General features: G+C 48.5%; 1 protein-coding gene, 1 non-coding gene and 1 pseudogene across 2 annotated transcripts in view; 1 reads left to right on the forward strand and 2 right to left on the reverse strand.

Moving 5' to 3' along the window:
- Window positions 1-2484: 2484 nt before the first annotated feature.
- Window positions 2485-2602, reverse strand: LOC126238184 (5S ribosomal RNA; annotated as a pseudogene).
- A 9085-nt stretch (window positions 2603-11687) lies between these two features.
- Window positions 11688-22391, reverse strand: part of LOC126235157 (agrin-like) — a 72641-nt gene continuing 61937 nt past the window's right edge. The window contains exons 14-15 of the mRNA XM_049943890.1: window positions 20476-20509; window positions 11688-11873 (exon numbers count right to left, since the gene is read on the reverse strand). Of these exons, the coding sequence (XP_049799847.1) occupies window positions 11688-11873; window positions 20476-20509 (220 nt within the window). The remainder of the gene's footprint in view (window positions 11874-20475; window positions 20510-22391) is intronic.
- Window positions 16474-16547, forward strand: Trnat-ugu (transfer RNA threonine (anticodon UGU)). The gene has a single exon. It is a non-coding gene; the product is annotated as a tRNA-Thr (tRNA).

Genomic DNA, 22391 nt, shown 5'->3' on the forward strand with positions numbered 1-22391 from the left:
TTTTTGCTCTCCATCAGGCCGTTCAGTATGCCCGCCGCCACCGCCATTCATCGTATGTACTCTGCTCTGACTCACTCAGTGCTCTTCAGAGCCTTGGAGCTCCCTATCCGGTCCATCCTTTGGTTCAACGGATACAGCAGTCCCTCCATTCTTTCGCTGATAATGGTTCTCCTGTCAGCTTTCTGTGGGTTCCCGGACATGTAGGAGTGCCTGGGAATGAGGCTGCGGATGCTGCAGCCAAGGCTGCAGTCCTCCTGCCTCGGTCAGCCTCCCATTGTGTCCCGTCATCTGACGTTCGTGGGGATGTTTGTAAGAGGCTTGTGTCGATGTGGTGGGATGCTTGGTCATCCCTCCAAGGAAACAAGCTCCGGGCAGTAAAACCGCTCCCAACTGCTTGGACAACCTCCTCCTGACCATCTCGGCGAGAGGAGGTCCTTCTGACCAGGTTGCGGATTGGGCATTGCCGGTTTAGCCACCGCTACCTGCTCACCGGTGACCCAGCCCCGCAGTGCCCTTGTGGTCAGGCATTAACAGTGCGCCATGTTTTATTGTCATGTCCCCACTTTAGTCAATCTCGTGTTGTCCTGTCCCTGCCATCTACTTTACCGGATATTTTAGCTGATGACGCTCGAGCAGCTGCTCGTGTTCTGCGTTTTATAACTTTCACTGGCTTGTCCAAAGACATCTAACCTTTTTACTTATTTTATCTGCATCTTTGTCAGGTCTTTCTGGTGTCCCCCCTCCCCCTGAGTTTTACTAGATTCCATGTGCTCTAACAACAGTGACTGGGCGCTAATGACCTCAGTAGTTGAGCGCCCTTAAACCCCACCAAAAAAAAAAAAAAAAATCTCTCTCTCTCTCTCTCTCTCTCTCTCTCTCTCTCAAAACTGAAAAGTGTGAATATATCCATATGCCAAAATTTTTCGGAAAATTTTATAAAGGAAGCAGCTAATATCCCAATTTTCATTCTTTTAACTAATCACAAACATACTGCTTATTTTCGGGCCCCGATAGAAGCATTTTTCTGCTGGTTTCCTTCTTTTCTGTGCCACAGCGGTGCATGTCACTTGTATGAAAAGAAATGTATTGGTCAATATAATTTATACAGTTCACTCATGAAACTAAAATATCGCAAAACTAATTTTACGCCTCAATCCGGGTTTCACGGGAAAAAAATTGCATGTGCCTCAGTACAACAACATACGATTCCCACGTGATAGGCCGTTATCACGTGGGAATCGTATGTTGTTGTACTGAGGCACATGCAATTTTTTTCCCGTGAAACCCGGATTGAGGCGTAAAATTAGTTTTGCGATATTTTAGTTTCATGAGTGAACTGTATAAATTATATTGACCAATACATTTCTTTTCATACAAGTGACATGCACCGCTGTGGCACAGAAAAGAAGGAAACCAGCAGAAAAATGCTTCTATCGGGGCCCGAAAATAAGCAGTATGTTTGTGTTTAGTTAAAAGAATGAAAATTGGGATATTAGCTGCTTCCTTTATAAAATTTTCCGAAAAATTTTGGCATATGGATATATTCACACTTTTCAGTTTTGAGAGAGAGAGAGAGAGAGAGAGAGAGAGAGAGATTTTTTTTTTTTTTTTTTTTTTTTTGGTGGGGTTTAAGGGCGCTCAACTACTGAGGTCATTAGCGCCCAGTCACTGTTGTTAGAGCACATGGAATCTAGTAAAATTCAGGGGGAGGGGGGACACCAGAAAGACCTGACAAAGATGCAGATAAAATAAGTAAAAAGGTTAGATGTCTTTGGACAAGCCAGTGAAAGTTATAAAACGCAGAACACGAGCAGCTGCTCGAGCGTCATCAGCTAAAATATCCGGTAAAGTAGATGGCAGGGACAGGACAACACGAGATTGACTAAAGTGGGGACATGACAATAAAACATGGCGCACTGTTAATGCCTGACCACAAGGGAGACGCTTAACAGCATATTTCTCCATGCTGCGTCACCTGAAACAGCGCTTTCGCCTGGCACCGGATTGTATTTTACGTTTACAAGTAGGGTAGCTTTGAACCTCTGTACCTCGAAACTGATACAGATATGAAAAAAAATTTCAAGGCTGTTGGAGATCGAAATCTTAGGAACATATCTTAAAAATTTCAGCTACTTTCTTTGCATCACCGTCTCGGAATTCGCGGCTGGGTTTTGGTTCGTTGGTGACGACGGAAATACAGTAAACAAACCTTTTTTGTGGGGTTTATGGAGGAGCCACCCTTGAAGTAATGGTGCCTCCATAAGTGCCATCAGACACATTGTAGCAATCCGTCTTCAGGCCACGAGTGGTCTACGGGGACCATCCGACCGCCGTGTCATCCGCAGTGGAGGTTGCGGATAGGAGATGCGTGGGGTCAGCACACCGCTCTCCCGATCGTTATGATGGTATTCTTGACCGAAGCCGCAACTATTTGGTCGAGTAGCTCCTCAACTGGCATCACGAGGCTGAGTGCACCCCGAAAAATGGCAACAGCGCATGGCGGCCAGGATGGTCACCCATCCAAGTGCCGACCACACCCGACAGCGCTTAACTTCGGTGATCTCACGGGAACCGGTGTATCCACTGCGGCAAAGCCGCTGCCTTTAAACACATCGTAGACCACAATACAAAAGGGACCAACTGATTCGCTCCATTTGCCTAAGCTGGAGGAAGTGTGTAACATTCATACCTTGAGCCTGTTCTATAGGTTAGTGACACTAAGATGATCCTTCTCTCGGATATGCCAATGGTCTCTAGCGCAAGGGCTATCCAAAACACTTGACCCTACCTTTTTATCACCAGCAAAACCCGAGGTACGAGCACCGGAAAATCCCGTTTTTATGCGCGGCATTTTGGAACATACAGTGGTGGAAATCAGTATAAAGGCAGCTAAAGGCAGGTTTCTTACGAAAATAACAGTGCAATGTCTGTTGTGTAGTTATTATGAAAGTAGTAGATACATATAAAACATAAACAATTATGAGGGAATTACATAATTTCTTTCATAACACGAGTAACAAAATAAGGCGTTAGCATTTCCTTGATGAAAATTGGTATCAAGGCAGTCAGTGTCCTGTTATGTCATTGCACTGTTTGTCCAACCTTCTTTCTTCCTAATTACCTCAAAAATTCTCTTCGGCATTGATTGTTAGGGTTTGCAGTTCTAGCAGTGAAATTGCCACCCACTCTTCCCGTGCCACAGTTTCCAGCTCACATACGTCCTCACATTGCCTTTCATTGCGATAAATACGCCTTCCAAGTATTTCCCGAAGGTTTTTCAGGCAGTTTATATCCGGGCTACGTGCAAACCAGGGCAAGACATCGGTGTCTTTATCTTCAAACCACTTTTTGGTTGTAACAGAAACATGTAGATGCGTGTTATCAAGTTGAAACATTAGACTTCCGTTCCTTACGTCCCCCTACATTATAACCAGTTCTGTCCCTAGCATCTCAGTGAACATGTTAGAGTTGATTCCAATGTTCAGCCAAGCAAAGCGTTATTTACATTTAGCGCAGAAGTCTTCACAAATCATAACACTTCCACCACCAACATTTCTGCTCATTTTTGCCTGCTGCTCTGTTGTCAGATAACGCGAAAAATATTGAAATCCATCCGACCTATCTAAATTAAATTTCTTTTTCTTACTCAAGATCACTTTAGCTCATTCTAAAGTCCATTACATATGTTTTTGAGCAAACTCCAATCTAGCCTGTTTAAGTTTGTGTGTTAGAGCAGGTTTGTGCAGTCGTTTCTTGAATGCAAGATCTCTATCATTTGTCAAAATTTGTCGTGCATGTTTGGCAGTTACTGACAACTGTAAATCAGCATCAAATTGATAATAACGGTTTGCGTCCCTTGCTTTGCGGAAAAGGAACTGTTTCGATGCGTCAAATGATTTTCTACTTAGCTCAACGATCAGCTTGAACGAATGTCTTGTGGTGTCCGCCCAGACCAAACGCAACGAACAACACCGAAAAAAGATGGGTAGAACGTTTGCCATGTAAGCAGGAGATCCCGGGTTCGAGTGCCGATCGGGGCCAATTATGTATATCAACGCCTCTTTGCAGCTACGGTGTCGATTCAATTATCATTTCATTATAGAGAAGCTGCACGGTCATCAATGGTATCTGTTCTTTCGGGGAACAGATACTATCTTCATATACCGGGTGATCAAAAAGTTAGTATAAATTTGAAAACTTAATAAACCACAGAATAATGTAGATAGGTAAAAATTGACACACATGCTTGAAATGACATGGGGTTTTATTAGAACAAAAAAAAAAAAATCCGACAGATGGCGCTGGACAGCAAAACGTCAGTGATTGCGCATTACAATCGTGTATAAAAGGAGCTGTAATGAGAGAGAGAATCCCCGACTCAGTCTCCTCAAGATCCTCTCCAGCCGTACATGGGGTCTGGACCCCTCCACCACCCTCCACACCTATAAATCCCTCATCCGCCCTATCCTTTGTTATGCCCATCCGGCTTGGATCTCCACCCCCCCCCCTACCTTTTATAAATCCCTCCAAATCCTTGAACGTCATGCTCTCCGCCTCGCCTATCGCATCTGTCTCCCCTCCCCCAAGCGGATCCTGTACGATCTCATCCCCTTCCCCCACCTCGTCCTTTTCCTTGAAAGGATACGGATCCTGTACACCTCCCGCAAACTCGATCCTCCTCACCCGCTCGTCTCCCCGATCCTCTCCCACCCCCGCCTGCTGCCGCGCCTGTATTCGCACGTCCCACCCGGTCTCCATCTCTCCACCCTCCTTACCCTCTCCCAAGGTGGCTTCCGCCAGCTCCCCCTCCCTGATGATGCCCTCCTCCCCTCCATCTACCCCTCCTACCAACTTTGATCCTCCCGCCCTCCTCCTGTGCTTGCTCCTCTGGGCACCCTCCCTCCCTTCTCTCCCTTTTCCCTCCCTCCTCCATTTCTCCCCCCTCCTCCCCCGGGCTTCCCCTCCCCTGTCCCTCTCCTCCTGCCCCCGTCTCCTCAGCCATTAGCATCCTTTTTCTCCCCTCTCCTCCACCTCACCCCTGTTCCCCTCTTGGCAGGTCCCCGGACTCGCACACGCTAAGTGGACATTCGCGCGCCGGAGATCACCGCCATCAGTGTTTCGTGTGTGCCATCATGTTTAGTGTTCAGTGTTCACCGTCACACTCCATCGTTCACCAGTGCCATCGTCTTCTTCAGTGTTTGTGCGTCGTATCAACAGTTTGCAGTGTGGATTCTCGTCGAGTGTGAACGGCTCCGTGTTTGTCTTTATGTGTCTACTGTTTTATTGCCCACCGTTCTGTACCTTATGTGTCTTCTCAGTGTTTCTTCTCTTTGTGTATCCTCTGGCTGAAGAGCGGCGTAGAATGCTGCTGCCAGCCTGCCTGTTGTACGGGTTTAAAATAACAATAAACAAAGAAAAAAAAAAGAGAGAGAATCAGAAGCGAGAGGATGTCCGTACAGCGAATGGTGTGGAGGATCGCCGTCCGGCAAAGCCCGCTTTGTCGGCGGCCCCATCCGGCCCCCACCTACGACGACCGTGGCAATGAATATGGATACGGAAATGGAATGCGTTTCGGATGCACTGCAAGTTCCGCTGCCCGACTCGGACGACGAGTCGACAGCAAGAAATGACGTTCCCGCCGCCGCCAGGACAACGAAAAGGCGCGCGACTACTGCCACAGGAACCACCCGCGCCCCTCCTAAGGGCAAAAAGGCGATACAGACCGATGTCGCCGTCGATGACGAAGGGGTTTCAACTCGTCAAACGGCCAGCCAGGAAGGCTCAACTCTCCTCAGCACCGCCGGTTCAGACGACAAACGCCTTTGAGGAGCTCGCTGACGGTGTGGAGATGCCTGCTCAGAAGAGAGAACCCAAACCGCCGCCCATTGTGGTCCAACACAAGGAGGACTACGACGGCCTCTACAGGATACTACTTCGCCTTGTCGGCCAAGATAACGTCATTATCAAGCCGGCTGGCGCCAACCTATATAAGGTCACCTTAAAAACGGCAGAAGATTACAGAAAGGTTACGGCTACGTTCGGGGAACACGAGAAGCCGTTCTACACTTACCCATCTGCAACGGACAAGACACTCAAGATCGTCTTTCGGGGCCTCCCTCGAAACTACAACCTGGATCACGTCCGGCGACAACTGGAGGATATGGGCTATGGATTTGGTCTCCGGTCGATAACCTGCCTACCCTCTCGCCGCACCCGAAAGAAGACTCCGCTGGTCCTCGTGGTCACCTGTGATATCCCACACAACCGCGGTCTATGGCAGGTCACGAAGATCGCGGCGACACCTGTCACTACGGAAAAACTGCGCTCGAAGAGGGGCGAACCGCAGTGCTTCAACTGTCAAATGGTTGGGCATGTGGCACGGTTCTGCACGATGCCCCCACGCTGTGTTAAGTGTGCGGGTGAGCACGCCAGTCGAGACTGCACACTGCAGCGGACAGATGGACCGCCCAAATGCGCTGGATGTGGTGGGGAACGTGTGGCCTCCTACTGCGGCTGTTCCAGCTTCCGACGGGCTGCGGCACGGAGCCGTGGTCAACGACCTGGCTCCATAAAGCGGCCTGCACCAGTCAGACCTGGCGTCAGTTTTGCTGCTGCTACTACCTCTGGCTCCTCACCACAGGCCTCCGTACCTGCGCCGAAGCCGGCCACTGTTGCACCAGCTACCAACACCGAGATGGACCGCCGTCCACGGGCCGCAGCGCGACCATCAGCGCGGCGCTCTGCACAGCAGCAGGGTGAAGACCAGGGCCAACACGACCACTCCCAACAGGGACGACAGGCTGACGTCGTGGCGAGTCCAGCTCAACACTCGCGAGCTGCAACTGTCCCATCGCAGGCCGAAATGAAGCTACTCTTGCAAGAACTTCGGGAGCTTCTCAAAGATATCCCGCGGCAACTCATTGCCGCTGTCAGTGCAGCCGTTGAGGGAATCTCCACTGGACCACTGGCCTCCCAGCATGGCCCGTAGTCAACGAGGCGTCACTGTCTGCGTGTGGAACGCCCAGGGCATCCGCACCCAAGATAGCGAATTTAGACAGCTGCTGCGGGATGAGGCCGTCGACATTTGCCTGGTTTCCGAGACTTTTCTCAAGCCTCGTGTCCATGTCCGGGCTGCCAACTACGTGTGTTACCGGACCGACAGACCAACTCATGGCGGTGGCACTGCAGTCTACGTCCGGACTTCCCTGGTGCACCATCCAGTTCCTCTTCCGCAGCTACAAGCGATGGACGCCACTGCTGTAGCTGTCGACACCTCGTATGGGCGCATCACGTTTGTTGCTGTCTACCGTCCGCCTGGCCGACAGTTACTCCTACAGGACGTTGGAGCTTTGCTGGCATTACCTGGAAAGGTCTTTGATGGTGGTGACTTTAACGCTAAGCACACCGAATGGCATTCCCGTGTCACCAACAACCACGGACGCAAACTTCTCCGAGCGGCCCAGCAGTGGAAAGCCGTCATCCTCGGACCTCACGAACCCACCCACTTTCCCAACAACGGTGGGCCTCCGGACGTGCTCGACATTGCGGTGGCCAAGGGGGTGCCCTATGTTATATCCGCCAGCACCCGCACTGCCTTATCTTCGGACCACGTCCCAGTTATATTTGACATCGACGTCGATGCCCAGCCAGTGACGCGGAGAGGCATCCCAACCAGGAACACCACCTGGACCCGGTATCAGGAGCTGTTGGAAGAGGGTCTCCGTGACGCACCTGACGCAGACGATGTTGAGATTGATGGCTGTGACCGATTCCTCCACGACTGTACTCTACAAGCGGTGCTCCTGGCCACGCCGCGGCCGCGATCTGGCCCACCTGACCGATCCCGCCAACTACCACCGCATCTCATGGAGGCGATAACTGCCAAAAACCGCCTCTTTCGTGAATGGCAGCTGACGCGCAACGCAGCGACGAAGAGGGCTCTCAACAGGATGAGGAAGGACATAAAAGTTGCTGTTGCAAACCACCGCCATCAGGAATGGTCCAGCCGCCTGGCCACTCTTCGGGTTGACGATGGTACCGCCTGGAAAGCCACACAGCTCTTCCTCCGCCGGCGTCAGAAGATTCCGCCGTTACGAGTTGGTCGAAACATCGTCAGCAGCCCAGTGGACAAAGCCAACGCCATTGCTGACGTTTTTGAACAAAATTTCCAGCCCGTCATGGACCCCATGGATCCAGATCACGTTCGCCTGGTTGCTCAACGTCTCCCGGTGTTCCTCGCTGCCCCTACGGGTGACGAACGTATCGAAGAGGTGGATACTGATGAAGTCTCCAATCAACTTCGACGGTTCAATAAACGCAAGGCGGGAGGCCCTGACCAGCTTATGAATGAAATGCTGCGACGGATGCCACCGACAGCCGCTGAACACCTGGCTCGCCTTTTCAACAGCATCCTCCGCACTGGCTGCTATCCTCAGGAGTGGAAACACGCCGAGGTCATGCCCATCCGAAAGCCTGGGAAGGACCCTTGTCTCCCGAGCAGCTACAGGCCCATCAGTTTCCTACCAGCAGTGAGCAAAGTCTTTGAAAGGCTGTATCTACGCCGCCTCCTGCGTCACATCAGGGAAGAACGTCTCCTCCCGGACGAACAATGTGGTTATCACCCTGGACACGCAACAACGCACCAACTGCTTCGACTCGTTGAAGAGACCCTTGATGCCATCGAACGGCGGGAATATTTCGGAGCCATCTTCCTGCATGTTTCACGGGCGTTCGATTCTGTATGGCATAAGGGGCTTCTCTTCAAGCTCCTGGACCTCAGTGTACCCCTGCCGCACGTCCGTCTCTTAAAATCTTACCTCGCCGACAGAAGCTTTCATGTACGCACGGAGGACCTGTCGTCGCGCCGCCGGGTCAGGGCTGGAGTTCCCCAAGGCTCCGTCCTCGGCCCCATACTGTACATCCTGTATACCGCAAACACGCCGCGAATGGACAGGGTCCACCTCGTCCTCTACGCGGATGATACGGCGATGTGTACGCGCAGCATGAATGTAGCTCTGCTCCAACGATGCATGCAGGCAGCGGCTGACACACTTAGTCAGTGGGCCAGGACGTGGCGCCTCAGCTTCAATGGGGCTAAGACGCAAGCCCTCCTCATCACCAAGAAGCATATCCCAGCCGACCTACCGCAGATCACCATCAGGGGAACCGCCGTACCTTGGGGCAATACCCCTAAGTACCTGGGTGTGACGCTGGATAGAGGACTCACTTGGAGATACCATATCGACGACATCGTCAAAAAGGTCAGGGGTAGAATGACTCAACTCTACCCCTTTCTCAATCCGACACCTGCGCTCCCGCCAGAACTGGGTGTTGCGCTCTATCTTCCACTTACACGCCCGCTTATCGACTACGCCGCTGTGGTTTGGGGCACTGCTGCAGCGACCCACGTCGACCGACTGCAGCGCCTTCAGAAACGGATTCTACGTCTGGCATTGCACCTCCCTCAGGACTTCCCGTCGGACGACCTTAACCGAATCTCCAACATCCCTACTGTTCGAGACAGGATTCGTCAGGCTGCACGGCTCTTTTACGAGAAGAACGCGCAGTCCGAAAATCCGCTCCTTCGAGCCCTGGGCCACCGGGTGCAGCGTCTTAACGCAACCAGATGGCTCCACCTGCTTCGCTACCACTGAGTTGCCAACACGTCCAGACCACCGTCCCAGCAGACTGACAGGACATCAAACACGAAGTCAGGCCACATCCCACGCTCCGTCAGTTTGGAGGAATAGCCTTCCGGCTTAGACTCCACCGACCCACAGGGGCTCATCTGCCCCTGTCAGGCAGCAGCAGCAGCAGCAAAGAATCAGATGCGCCAGCAGTCGCAGCATGTTGACGTTACATGAAAAGGCGCTTTTAGTGAAGCTGTATTATCAGAATGGGGAATGTGCTGGTTCAGCGTTACGATCCTATCGCCATAGGAAGGGGATTCGAACGGGTAAAGGTCCGTTGACAAATGCAGCTGTGACGAGAATGATTTCGAAGTTCGAAGCCACGGGTTGTTTAGACGACAGACCCTGTAGTGGCCGACCGAACACAAGGCGTAATGATGCTGAGACAGTTCAGGAAGAAATGAAGATTGTAGCGGGTTCGTCTATGCACGGGGATGTCAGCGCTCGTGCAGTCGCACGTCCCATCGACATTCCATACACTACTGTTTGGTTGGCACTGAGGCGTACCCTCCAATGCTATCCGTACAAAAACCATCGGCATCATGGTTACCTGGCGATATAGTGAAGCGGAGGGCATTTGCGGTGTGGGCGTTTCAAAAGATGGCGGAAGACGACGATTGGTTGAGAAACGTGTTGTGGACTGACGAAGCTCATTTCACGCTCCGAGGGTCTGTCAACGCCCACAACTGCAGAATTTGGGCTACCGAAAATCCTAGAACTGTCATGGAAACTCCATTACACGACGAGAAAGTCACGGTATGGGTTGGATTTACCACATCTACCGTTATCGGGCCTTTTTTCTTCGAGGAAATGCATGATTCTGATTTTGTAACTGCTACCGTGACGGGTGAGAGGTACGCCGATATGTTACAGAATCGCATCATCTCCAGCCTGGCTGATAAACACGTGCTGGAACGTACGATGTTTATGCAGGATGATGCTCCACGCCATATTGCTAGACGCGTCAAAGATCTCTTGCGCGCGTCGTTTGGTGATGATCGTGTGCTCACCCGCCACTTTCGTCATGCTTGGCCTACCAGGTCCCCAGACCTCAGTCCGTGCGATTATTGGCTTTGGGGTTACCTGAAGTCGCAAGTGTATCGTGATCGACCGACATCTATAGGGATGCTGAAAGGCAACATCCGACGCCAATGCCTCGCCATGACTCCGGACATGCTTTATAGTGCTGTTCACAACATTATTCCTCGACTACAGCTATTGTTGAGGAATGATGGTGGACATATTGAGCATTTCCTGTAAAGAACATCATCTTTGTTTTGTCTTACTTTGTTATGCTAATTATTGCTATTCTGATCAGATGAAGCGCCATTTGTCGGACATTTTTTGAACTTTTGTATTATTATCATTTTTTTATCTAATAAAACCCCATATCATTCCAAGCACGTGTGTTAATTTGTACCTCTGTATCTACATTATTCCGTGATTTAACAGTTTTCAAACTTATACTGACTTTTTGATCACCCAGTATTTCCGTTCTGTCCCTACTGTGCGCCCAGTCTAACGAAATTATCAATCGCTGTACTTGCACAGTTCAACATCATGTCAATGTGACGATTAGAGAGTCGCAATTCCTTGTAGGCACCGATTTTTGCTTTTTCATCTCACGATAAGTGTTTTCCTCGTGGCATTCTTATATTCGTGGTTTATGCACACAATATGTACTGTCGCAAATGGTGTCTGTCTGATGTCTGCAGCAGAGGTACACACTAACACCAGAAAGAACCGATTACTTTTATACCGAGTTCCACCCTGCACCACCTGAATCACGCATGTTTTGTTATATTATGTACTCCTGACATCAAATGCTATACGATCTGACTGCATTTGTCACTATACTGGATCTCATCCACGGTGCACAACTATTCCGGCCGACAACGTTAATTTTCCTTCAAATAGCCATGCCTTTATACTGATGTCCACTAGTGTAATAGGTACGCGTGCTGTCGCGTGCATAGCGATTAAGAGATGTTATGCCAGTCATTTTCCTGAGCACGTCTGCAGCGAGCGCGTGCCGGCCTCACCTTGGCTGCAGCGGCCGCCGAGCTGACAGCGCGGCAGGCAGTGTGGGTGCGCGCAGGGCGGCCCTCGCCACGGCTGCACGGGGGGCGACGCCTGCGCCGCTGCTGTCCCCAGCTCTAGCAGGCGGCCGTTCACCGACAGCCGCTGCACGGCGCCGCGTAGGCCCGCCGCCGCCGGGACGCCCTCGCCGCGGGGGGCTCTGCAAGCACGCGCTGGCTGCAACTCGAGCCTCTGTTACACAACACACCTGCAGGCCCGTACACGGGCACCAACCGACCGATCGACAGACCGACAAACTGGACGTGTGTAGGCCATTTGACCGGTAGACCGACCAACTTTCCTCGTCGGGATGTCAGGCTGGTAGCGTAAGTAGGCTGTCTAGGTTTTTATGTTGGTAACGCCACGTAGCACTCTGTATGAAAATCACTGACTCTGCTGTGTGCAGTTGTGGTTGGTTCGCATTGTTGGAATGTTTGCTATTGTAGTGTTGGGCAGTTGGATGTCAACAGCGCATAGCGTTCCGAGCGGGCCGGTGTGGCCGAGCGGTTCTAGGCGCTACAGTCTGGAGCCGAGAGACCGCTACGGTCGCAGGTTCGAATCCTGCCTCAGGCATGGATGTGTGTGATGTCCTTAGGTTAGTTAGGTTTAAGTAGTTCTAAGTTCTAGGGGACTGATGACCTCAGAAGTTAAGTCCCATAGTGCTCAGAGCCATCTGAACCATAGCGTTGCGCAGTTGGAGGTGAGCCGCCAGCAGTGGTGGATGTGGGGAGAGAGATGGCAGAATTTTGAGAGCGGACGATCTGAACGTGTGTCCGCCAGAAAAAGGAAATTTGTAACACTGCATGTCATGAACGGATTTTATATATATATATATATATATATATATATATATATATATATATATATATATATATATATATATATAATGACTTTTGAGCACTATTAAGGTAAATACATTGTTTGTTCTCTATCAAAATCTTTCATTTGCTAACTGTGCCTATCAGTAGTTAGTGCCTTCAGTAGTTTGAATCTTTTATTTAGCTGGCAGTATTAGCGCACGCTGTATCCCAGTAGTTCGAGTAAAGAAGGTTTTTTTGAGGTAAGTGATTCATGAAAGGTACAGATTATTGTTAGTCAGGGCCATTCTTTTGTAGGGATTATTGAAAGTCTGATTGCGTTGCGCTAAAAATATTGTGTGTCAGTTTAGTAATGATCAGAATAAGTAAAGAGAGAAATGTCTGAGTACGTTCAGTTTTGCTCAGCTGTTTGAAAATCAAATAACGTAAGAGGTTTACCAGCACAGTAATTATAATTTTCAAAGGGGGACGTTTCAGTCGGACCACCCGACAGGCGACCACTCCACCCAGTAAACTGTGCAGTGTGTAACGCTGTCGTGCCAAACGCCCGATAAAAGTTCGCCTTTCGTCACTGACCGCGGGATTAAATGCTGTTCGAACATGCGTGACAGGGTACGAGGCGAACTAAGCCTTAAAGATAAAGTTTCTGGAGGAATTTAAAGACTTCAGATGTTCGTGAGACACGTCGTGGGAGGGGAACAGCAATACAGATGCAAGAAATAAAGCACTTTTTTTAAGGAATCCATAATTGTTTCGTGTGGCACATAGAGAGAATAAAAGTCAGTCGTCCTTTGTATTATTCTTTTTAGGATTTATTTCCGATACTCATCGGAAATTAAATCTAAAGCCGGCCATGTGGCCGAACGGTTCTAGGCGCTTCAGTCCGGAACCGCGCTGCTGCTACGGTCGCAGGTTCGAATCCTGCCTCGGGCGTGGATGTGTGTGTTGACCTTAGGTTGGTTAGGTTTAAGTAGTTCTAAGTCTACGGGACCGATGACCTCAGATGTCAAGTCCCATAGTGCTCAGAGCCATTTGAACCATATTTTTTTAACCTAAAAATCGAAATATCGACCTTCAATGGACGTTAATTCATAAAATATACTTGCTTCAGCGTCATAAGTGATAAAAAAAGGCCAGCCTACATCTAAGCAAAGGCAAAGTGTAGTGTTGTATTTATTAGATGATCTCCGCCACGACCTTCGAATCTGAAATTAGTTTCTTAAATTTCCCGGTCAATTTTTGAGCTACGTAGATAAGTTAACAACGTCTACGTAGACTTCCTTTCAAAAATGGTTCAAATGGCTTTAAGCACTGTGGGACTTAACATCTGAGGTCATCACTCCCCCAATACTTGGAACTACTTGAACCTAACTGACCTAAGGACACTACACACATCCATGTCCGAGTTAGGATTCGAACCTGCGACCGTAGCAGCCGCATGGCTTCGGACTGAAGCGCCTAGAACCGCTCGACGATAACGGCCGGCAGACTTCTTTTGTTTTATTTATTTTTCTCTAACATGACGTATTACTTCAGTCTGCACGTTGCAGGTGTCAGGAATCATTTCATTTAATAAGTGTGAGGATACAACAGCACTTAATTTGAGGTCCTCTTAACGTCTGCCAGTGGTTAGAAATCGTAATGTAGCTAACAACATCTCCTCGCGTCTTACAGCCTCTCTCATGGTTGTATTCTCTGTCGTTCACAGTGGTTTGATGATGTTCAGCCGCTCGGAAATGCATGATTCATCTATTCTTAGATAACTACGAAATTCGTTGGATCCTAGCTGCTTAAGTTAAAGAGCTTTGGCGAATTTCAAAAAAATGGTTCAAATGGCTCTAAGCACTATGGAACTTAACATCTGAGGTCATCAGCCCCCTAGACTTAGAACTACTGAAACCTAACTAGCCTATGACATCACACACATCCATGCCCGAGGCAGGATTCGAACCTGCGACCGTAGCAGCACCGCGGTTCCGGACTGAAGCGCCTAGAACCACTCCGCCACTGGTGAATTTCTTTCCTTACTTTAGCGACTTCTCTTACCACAGCTTTCTCTCTGTTTTTTTGGCCTTGTTATCTTTAAAACAGCCAAGGCAAACCCCCGTTTTCGTTTCCGTGTCAAACCAAGCGGTATGTCGTAGAGCATAAACACAGTGAACTTAAGATAAATCACAACAGAGTGGCAGCGCAGTCGCTGATTGCAGTCGGTTGGGACGTGTGTGGGCTACCACGAAATTGGTCCGTTCGTCGTCGGCCCATAAATTGGTGCCTTATTGTATACAAGTCTTCAGCAGCGTTCCAAGCGTACGAGTCTCGAACTGCCAACTTTTTCGTTAGCCCTACTACACGGGTGCACCTAACGTGTAAATCTGCACCAGCGCCCCAAGAGTGCATGTGCAGAATTGCGGGCTTCTTCGCGTCGTTGAGTGTGGAAGATGATATTTTTGTAAAGCTCTAATTTACTCACATTGAAACTTCTGAGAGGTCGAGCTTCGTATTTATTAAGCAGTTATCGTTATTTTGTGCAGCTAGAATGAAATTCCGTTATGTTTATGTGGAATTAGAGACTAAAGTGTTATTTTTATGTCATGCCCATATAAGGAAATGATTATCGGTTTCAACGTTTCACGGAACTTTAAACGTGGAGGACACAATTATCCCTTTAGTATATGCAGTGACGGTGTCCGACTGAGGGAATCTATTCTACAGTCGTGTAACCGCAAAGCTGCAAAACGACTTTTACTGTCGTCACTGGTCGTGGTTGGCACAACTGCTCTGACTCTTGCGACTATTCTAACACTATACTTGCTGGAATGCTGAAATAATATAAAACATGCAACCAAGTCAAACACGTGCGGTACTTTCACCAAGTAAGATGATACATACACATCGAAAGTAAAATTAATATACCACATTTTCGTATCGAAACTAAAATTAATATATCACATTTACATAAAACTTATAAACTCAAAATAAAACATTTTTAGTCGTACCTTTTTATTGTACAGCGTATCTAGAGGATCATACAGACACCTTCACCTGCTGTCTGCCTCAATAAGCTCCCTTATACGTTGTTTGTTTCATTCCTTTTCTACACTCAGAAGCTATCACGAGATATACAACTTTTCTCAACGACAATACAAAAAGAAAGAATTTTCATTTGTTTTATTACTCCATTTAACAAAAAATTACTCACTGAGGAAATGTCTACAATATGTCATACAATAGGCATAAGTGGCTTCAAGAGCCCACGTATGAGCAAACAGATAGCCCCCTGAAAACGCCGCGTTCTGCGCATGCGCCAATACACCTACTGCGCATGCGCGAATCTACGATAGAATAGAACGGTTCCTATTTCTTCCCGCTGGATAAACCGTCTGCTAAAATCGCAGCTTCATCCGTTCCGCTGATAGGTATCAGGTCGTCTGCATGCGACTTGGACGCGTTATGCGCGTAGTATAATACCGGCTTAATGTAACATGCAAGAAACCAGGTGCGCCACCACTACCCGACGGGGCCTCCGCGTACTCCAACTGTCGTGTCCCACCCTTTTAGCACTGCAGACAGACCGGCAGCAAGTTGTAACGTATCGTTTATTTCAGAGAAAAGCTGCACGGTCATCAACAATAACTGTTCTTTCGAGAACAAGTTACTGTCTTTGTATATATAGTTAAAGGCTACCCAGCCATTGACCTTTGTCTGTGCGAATGCGCACAGGTTGCCCTAACTCTTACGGGAATCGCCAGCGCGTGCGCGAGTAATGAGTGGGTGGGCAAATGTCTATAAAGGTACAATACATATGTAGAATCGTGGACAGTTGGGAATGTGAGTCTCACGGGAAGCGTGCAAGGGATAAGTCCCTGCAGTCGCGCTATTCATCTGTGTCCTCGATGGCTCAGATGGATAGAGCGTCTGCCATGTAAGCAGGAGATCCCGGGTTCGAGTCCCGGTCGGGGCACACATTTTCAGCTGTCCACATCGAGGTATAACAACAACACCTATCAGCAGCTGAGGTTGTCAGTTAGTCATCATTTATTTCAGAGAAAAGCTGCACGGTCATCAACAATAACTGTTCTTTCGAGAACAAGTTACTGTCTTTGTATGAAGTGGTATTACTCTTTGTGCAGTTAATTTTTATTATGGTGTTATTATCAGTAGCAGATATGTGTATTCCGATTTTTTAATATCATCGCAGTTATCGCTTTTTAACATTTCATAATTTCTATGTGTGTACCAGTTTATGGGCTGTTTCAGTTATCACGTTGGACTGAGTCTTTTTGCCACCAATTTACAAGTGGAGCATAGAGATCATTTCGATTGTAGGTGAAGGGAGCATACTACGTAGAGTTACTATTTATTTTGAGTCCGGCTGCTACTAGTTTCGACTGGTACTGTGAATTTTTTTCCATCCAGGTAACACCAGTTGTGTGATATCGACAATTTGGAGCCGTATGGCGATTTTAAGCACTCATTGTGTATCACTATGTATATAGATGTGTAATTATGAGTGATTTTTACTTCAGTTTCCCACCAAAAATAAATAAAGTACATTAACTTAAACTTTCTCTCCAGCAGCTGGACAGAGATTGACAGTTTCCCGCCATTTCCTGGGGTCGGGTGGTGGTGGGGTGTGGGTGACGTCGTAGGAGTGGTGGGAGGGGTGGGAGGAGTTAGGTTAGTTAATGTACCCCATTTGTTGCCAAAATCTGACTTTCCCATCATGATGTCAGTGCGAAAATGCTACATCTATGGCTGCCATCTTGAATCAGCCATCTTGGATAAATGTGGCAACAATGCAAGTTTTGCCAGAAACTGCCTAACACCATTACTGATGCTGCCTCATCAGTGATGCATTATGTGAGTGGACGTAATTGAAGTGAAGTAACACACAAGCCGTGTGGCGTGGCGGCGCTGTCTGATTGTCGGATTGCGCGGCCCCTCCCGCCGGAGGTTCGATTCCTCCCTCGGTCATGGATGTGTGCGTTGTTCTTAGCATAAGTTAGTTTAAGTTAGTTTAAGTAGTGTGTAAGTCTAGGGCCCGACGACTTCAACAGTTTGATCCCTTGGGAATTCAGACATTATTGAGGTAACACACACCTTTGTGAATTGTGTAAATGTTTGTGGTTCATCCCACGACAGTTTTAATACGTATCAGACAGACCAACGGGAAACTTCAGTAGCTTTATAAAGATTGAAACGTCCCTGACAGATCTGTCATTGAGGTGACATCCAATGACTTGCCCACATACAAAGTCACTGAACTCCCTTCGGCACCTAGTTCTGCTATCACTGCTTCACTACTGACAACACTCGCCACTTCATTTATTCTGTTGGACCCATCTGTCGTGGCGTGTAGAGGTTACTTACGCATTACACAGGGGTGTCCTAGTACTTTTGATCAGAGAGTGTATAAATACAGGGTGTTACAAAAAGGTACGGACGAACTTTCAGGAAACATTCCTCACACACAAAGAAAGAAAATATTTTATGTGGACGTGTGTCTAGAAATGCTTACTTTCCACGTTAGAGCTCATTTTATTACTTCTCTTCAAATCACATTAATCATGGAATGGAAACACACAGCAACAGAACGTACCACCGTGACTTCAAACACTTTGTTACAGGAAATGTTCAAAATGTCCTCGGTTAGCGAGGATACATGCATCCACCCTCCGTCGCATGGAATCCCTGATGCGCTGATGTAGCCCTGGAGAATGCCGTATTGTATCACAGCCGTCCACAATACGAGCACGAAGAGTCTCTACATTTCGTACCGGGGTTGCGTAGACCAGAGCTTTCAAATGCCCCCATAAATGAAAGTCAAGAGGGTTGGGGTAAGGAGAGCGTGGAGGCCATGGAATTGGTCCGCATCTACCAATCCATCGGTCACCGAATCTTTTGTTGAGAAGCGTACGAACACTTCGACTGAAATGTGCACGAGCTCCATCGTGCATGAACCACATGTTGTGTCGTACTTGTAAAGGCACATGTTCTAGCAGCACAGGTAGAGCATCCCGTATGAAATCATGATAACGTGCTCCATTGAGCGTAGGTGGAAGAACATGGGGCCCAATCAAGACATCACCAACAATGCCTGCCCAAACGTTCACAGAAAATCTGTGTTGATGACGTGATTGCACAATTGCGTGCGGATTCTCGTCAGCCCACACATGTTGATTGTGAAAATTTACAATTTGATCACGTTGGAATGAAGTCTCATCCGTAAAGAGAACATTTGCACTCAAATGAGGATTGACACATTGTTGGATGAACCATTCGCAGAAGTGTACCCGTGGAGGCCAATCAGCTGCTGATAGTGCCTGCACACGCTGTACATGGTACGGAAACAACTGGTTCTCCCGTAGCACTCTCCATACAGTGACGTGGTCAACGTTACCTTGTACAGCAGCAACTTCTCTGACGCTGACATTAGGGTTATCGTCAACTGCGCGAAGAATTGCCTCGTCCATCCAGGTGTCCTCGTCGTTCTAGGTCTTCCCCAGTCGCGGGTCATAGGCTGGAATGTTCCGTGCTCCCTAAGACGCCGATCAATTGCTTCGAACGTCTTCCTGTCGGGACACCTTCGTTCTGGAAATCTGTCTCGATACAAACGTACCGCGCCACGGCTATTGCCCCGTGCTAATCCATACATCAAATGGGCATCTGCCAACTCCGCATTTGTAAACATTGCACTGACTGCAAAACCACGTTCGTGATGAACACTAACCTGTTGATGCAACGTACTGATGTGCTTGATGCTAGTACTGTAGAGCAATGAGTCGCATGTCAACACAAGCACCGAAGTCAACATTACCTTCCTTCAATTGGGCCAACTGGCGGTGAATCGAGGAAGTACAGTACATACTGACGAAACTAAAATGAGCTCTAACATGGAAATTAAGCGTTTCCGGACACATGTCCACGTAACATCTTTTCTTTATTTGCGTGAGAGGAATGTTCCCTGAAAGTTTGGCCGTACCTTTTTGTAACACCCTGTATGTAATGATGCTTCAGTGCGGATGCAAAATAATGTCCGACCTCTCGCGGCAATACAGTAGGGCTGGAGCAAAGACTAATGATGGACAGGGAACACTGCATTGTGCGGCATATGGAGATTTGGGTTGGAAGGGACACGTGCTCGGATAGCCGAATTAAAACAGTCTGCTCTTGCCACATGTTCTAAATATAGCGCACTCCTGTAGACAGGCCATGATCAAAATCACTCTTGTACAGGATCACGTCCGACCACGTGCATATGATGTGGAACGATTCCTACGAGACGAGCTACGTCTGGATCTCCTGCACGTCATGGACATCCATTTCTCGATTACGGTCAAGAAGATAAATGCCAAGATGTGCCCGACTGGGGTGAACAAATTCGTGAACTTACTTAAGTCCAAACACTCCGACTGTCCCATCGAGGTCGTTACAGTGGATCCCGGAGCCTGGACTTGCACGCCCTTAGTGTCTTTGAATTCCGGTTTCAGGTGCATGCTGATGTCGTAACTGCGGGCTTCCGACCGTATGGAAACGTGATCAACCATGTGGCTGAGAAATGGCGGACATTTGAGATCTATAACGCGTACAGTGGTGTCCGGCAAATAAAGATCGAACTGATAAAACACGTAACGTCCTACATGGTCATCGGCGGTTGCTGTGCGATAGTGATGCACGATAGTCAACCACGCATGTGTTCTGGTTGTGGCCAGGAAGGCCGTGCCAGGTCGGGGTGTATTCAACGCTGAATTACACAGACACCTATCAGATCGGCCCCAAGGGCGGTGGCGAAGATCATTACCCTCACTTACGTGAAAGTGACGAAGTGATGAAGAAATCACGGATCACATGCGGGTGCTGATGTCCTGCGAATCCAATAAGGACACAACCAAGCTCTTACCGCCACCCCAGGCGTCGACAACCCTGGAAAATCCCAAACCGCTGTGACCAGGGGACCCTCAAGAAAAGATGGACTTTGACAAGTGGGTCGTGCCGACATCAGCCTTCCTTACTGAGGAAGCGATGGCGAACGATCACCACCCACACTCTGACACGGAAACTCGTGTCTACAAGTAACGATCTCCTCGTAAACATAAAGAGCGACGGCGTGCAGCTTCCGACGCTTGCCTCCTCCGCATGACGTAACAGGACAGCGACGCCGCTGCTTGGGCAGGCCGACCTGACATCTTCCACACTCTAGATATGGTCTTCTCGTCTCTTCCCGACCTGCTGGCTAGAACGCCAAGGGAAGATGACCCTGCATCAGTAGCCCGTTGGAAAGAGGTACGTGATCTGACCTTTGGAAATTCTAACACAACAGCAGCCAGCAACTTACGGCTCGCGGGCAGACGAAGTTGAACGTGTCGCGCCGATAGAAGAGGGAGGGAGGGAGGGAGGGAGAGAGAGAGAGAGAGAGAGAGAGAGGAAACTAAGGGCGATATCTAGTGTACCCTTACCACTCCGGTGACCAAGTAAGCCAAGTAAGTGGCAGTGAGTCAGCGGCGTTTAGTCGACGATATCCCATTCGTTCGTCGTCCTTGACGACACCGCCTGAGATGGAAACAAAACGACAAACTTTTCGGCTGTCAACAATCAGACTTAACACTATCAGAACCCTCCATAAATTTTCCATGCAGCTGATTGGCCTCCACGGGTACACTTCTGCGAATGGTTCATCGAACAATGTGTCAATCCTCAATTGAGTGCAAATGTTCTCTTTACGGATGAGGCTTCATTCCAACGTGATCAAATTGTAAATTTTCACAATCAACATGTGTGGGCAGACGAGAATCCGCACGCAATTGTGCAATCACGTCATCAACACAGATTTTCTGTGAACGTTTGGGCAGGCATTGTTGGTGATGTCTTGATTGGGCCCCATGTTCTTCCACCTACGCTCAATGGAGTACGTTATCGTGATTTCATACGGGATACTCTACCTGTGCTGCTAGAAAATATTTCTTTACAAGTACGACACAACATGTGGTTCATGCACGATGGAGCTCGTGCACATTTCAGTCAAAGTATTTGTATGCTTCTCAACAACAGATTCGGTGACCGATGGATTCGTAGAGGCGAACCAATTCCATGGCCTCCACGCTCTCCTGACCTCAACCCTTTTGACTTTCAGTTATGTGGGCATTTGATGGTTCAAATGGCTCTGAGCACTATGGGACTCAACTGCTGTGTGTCATCAGTCCCCTAGAACTTAGAACTAATTAAACCTAACTAACCTAACGACATCACACACATCCATGCCCGAGGCAGGATTCGAACCTGCGACCGTAGCAGTCGCACGGTTCCTGACTGCGCGCCTAGACGGGGGCGTTTGAAAGCTCTGGTCTACGCAACCCCGGTACCAAATGTAGAGACTCTTCGTGCTCGTATTGTGGACGGCTGTGATACAATACGCCATTCTCCAGGGCTACATCAGCGCATCAGGGATTCCATGCGACGGAGGGTGGATGCATGTATCCTCGCTAACGAAGGACATTTTGAACATTTCCTGTAACAAAGTGTTTGAAGTCACGGTGGTACGTTCTGTTGCTGTGTGTTTCCATTCCATTATTAATGTGATTTGAAGAGAAGTAATAAAATGAGCTCTAACATGGAGAGTAAGCGTTTCCGGACACATGTCCACATAACATATTTTCTTTCTTTGTGTGTGAGGAATGTTTCCTGAAAGTAAGTTTGGCCGTACCTTTTTGTAACACCCTGTATACAGTTGTCATGTTTCATTTTGCCGAAATTTAAATTTCGGGGTTGTGGCCCAGAAACACTTTATGATATCAGTACATCGGTTTGT

This window comes from Schistocerca nitens, chromosome 2, assembly GCF_023898315.1.
Source record: "Schistocerca nitens isolate TAMUIC-IGC-003100 chromosome 2, iqSchNite1.1, whole genome shotgun sequence".
NCBI classification, from domain to species: domain Eukaryota; kingdom Metazoa; phylum Arthropoda; class Insecta; order Orthoptera; family Acrididae; genus Schistocerca; species Schistocerca nitens.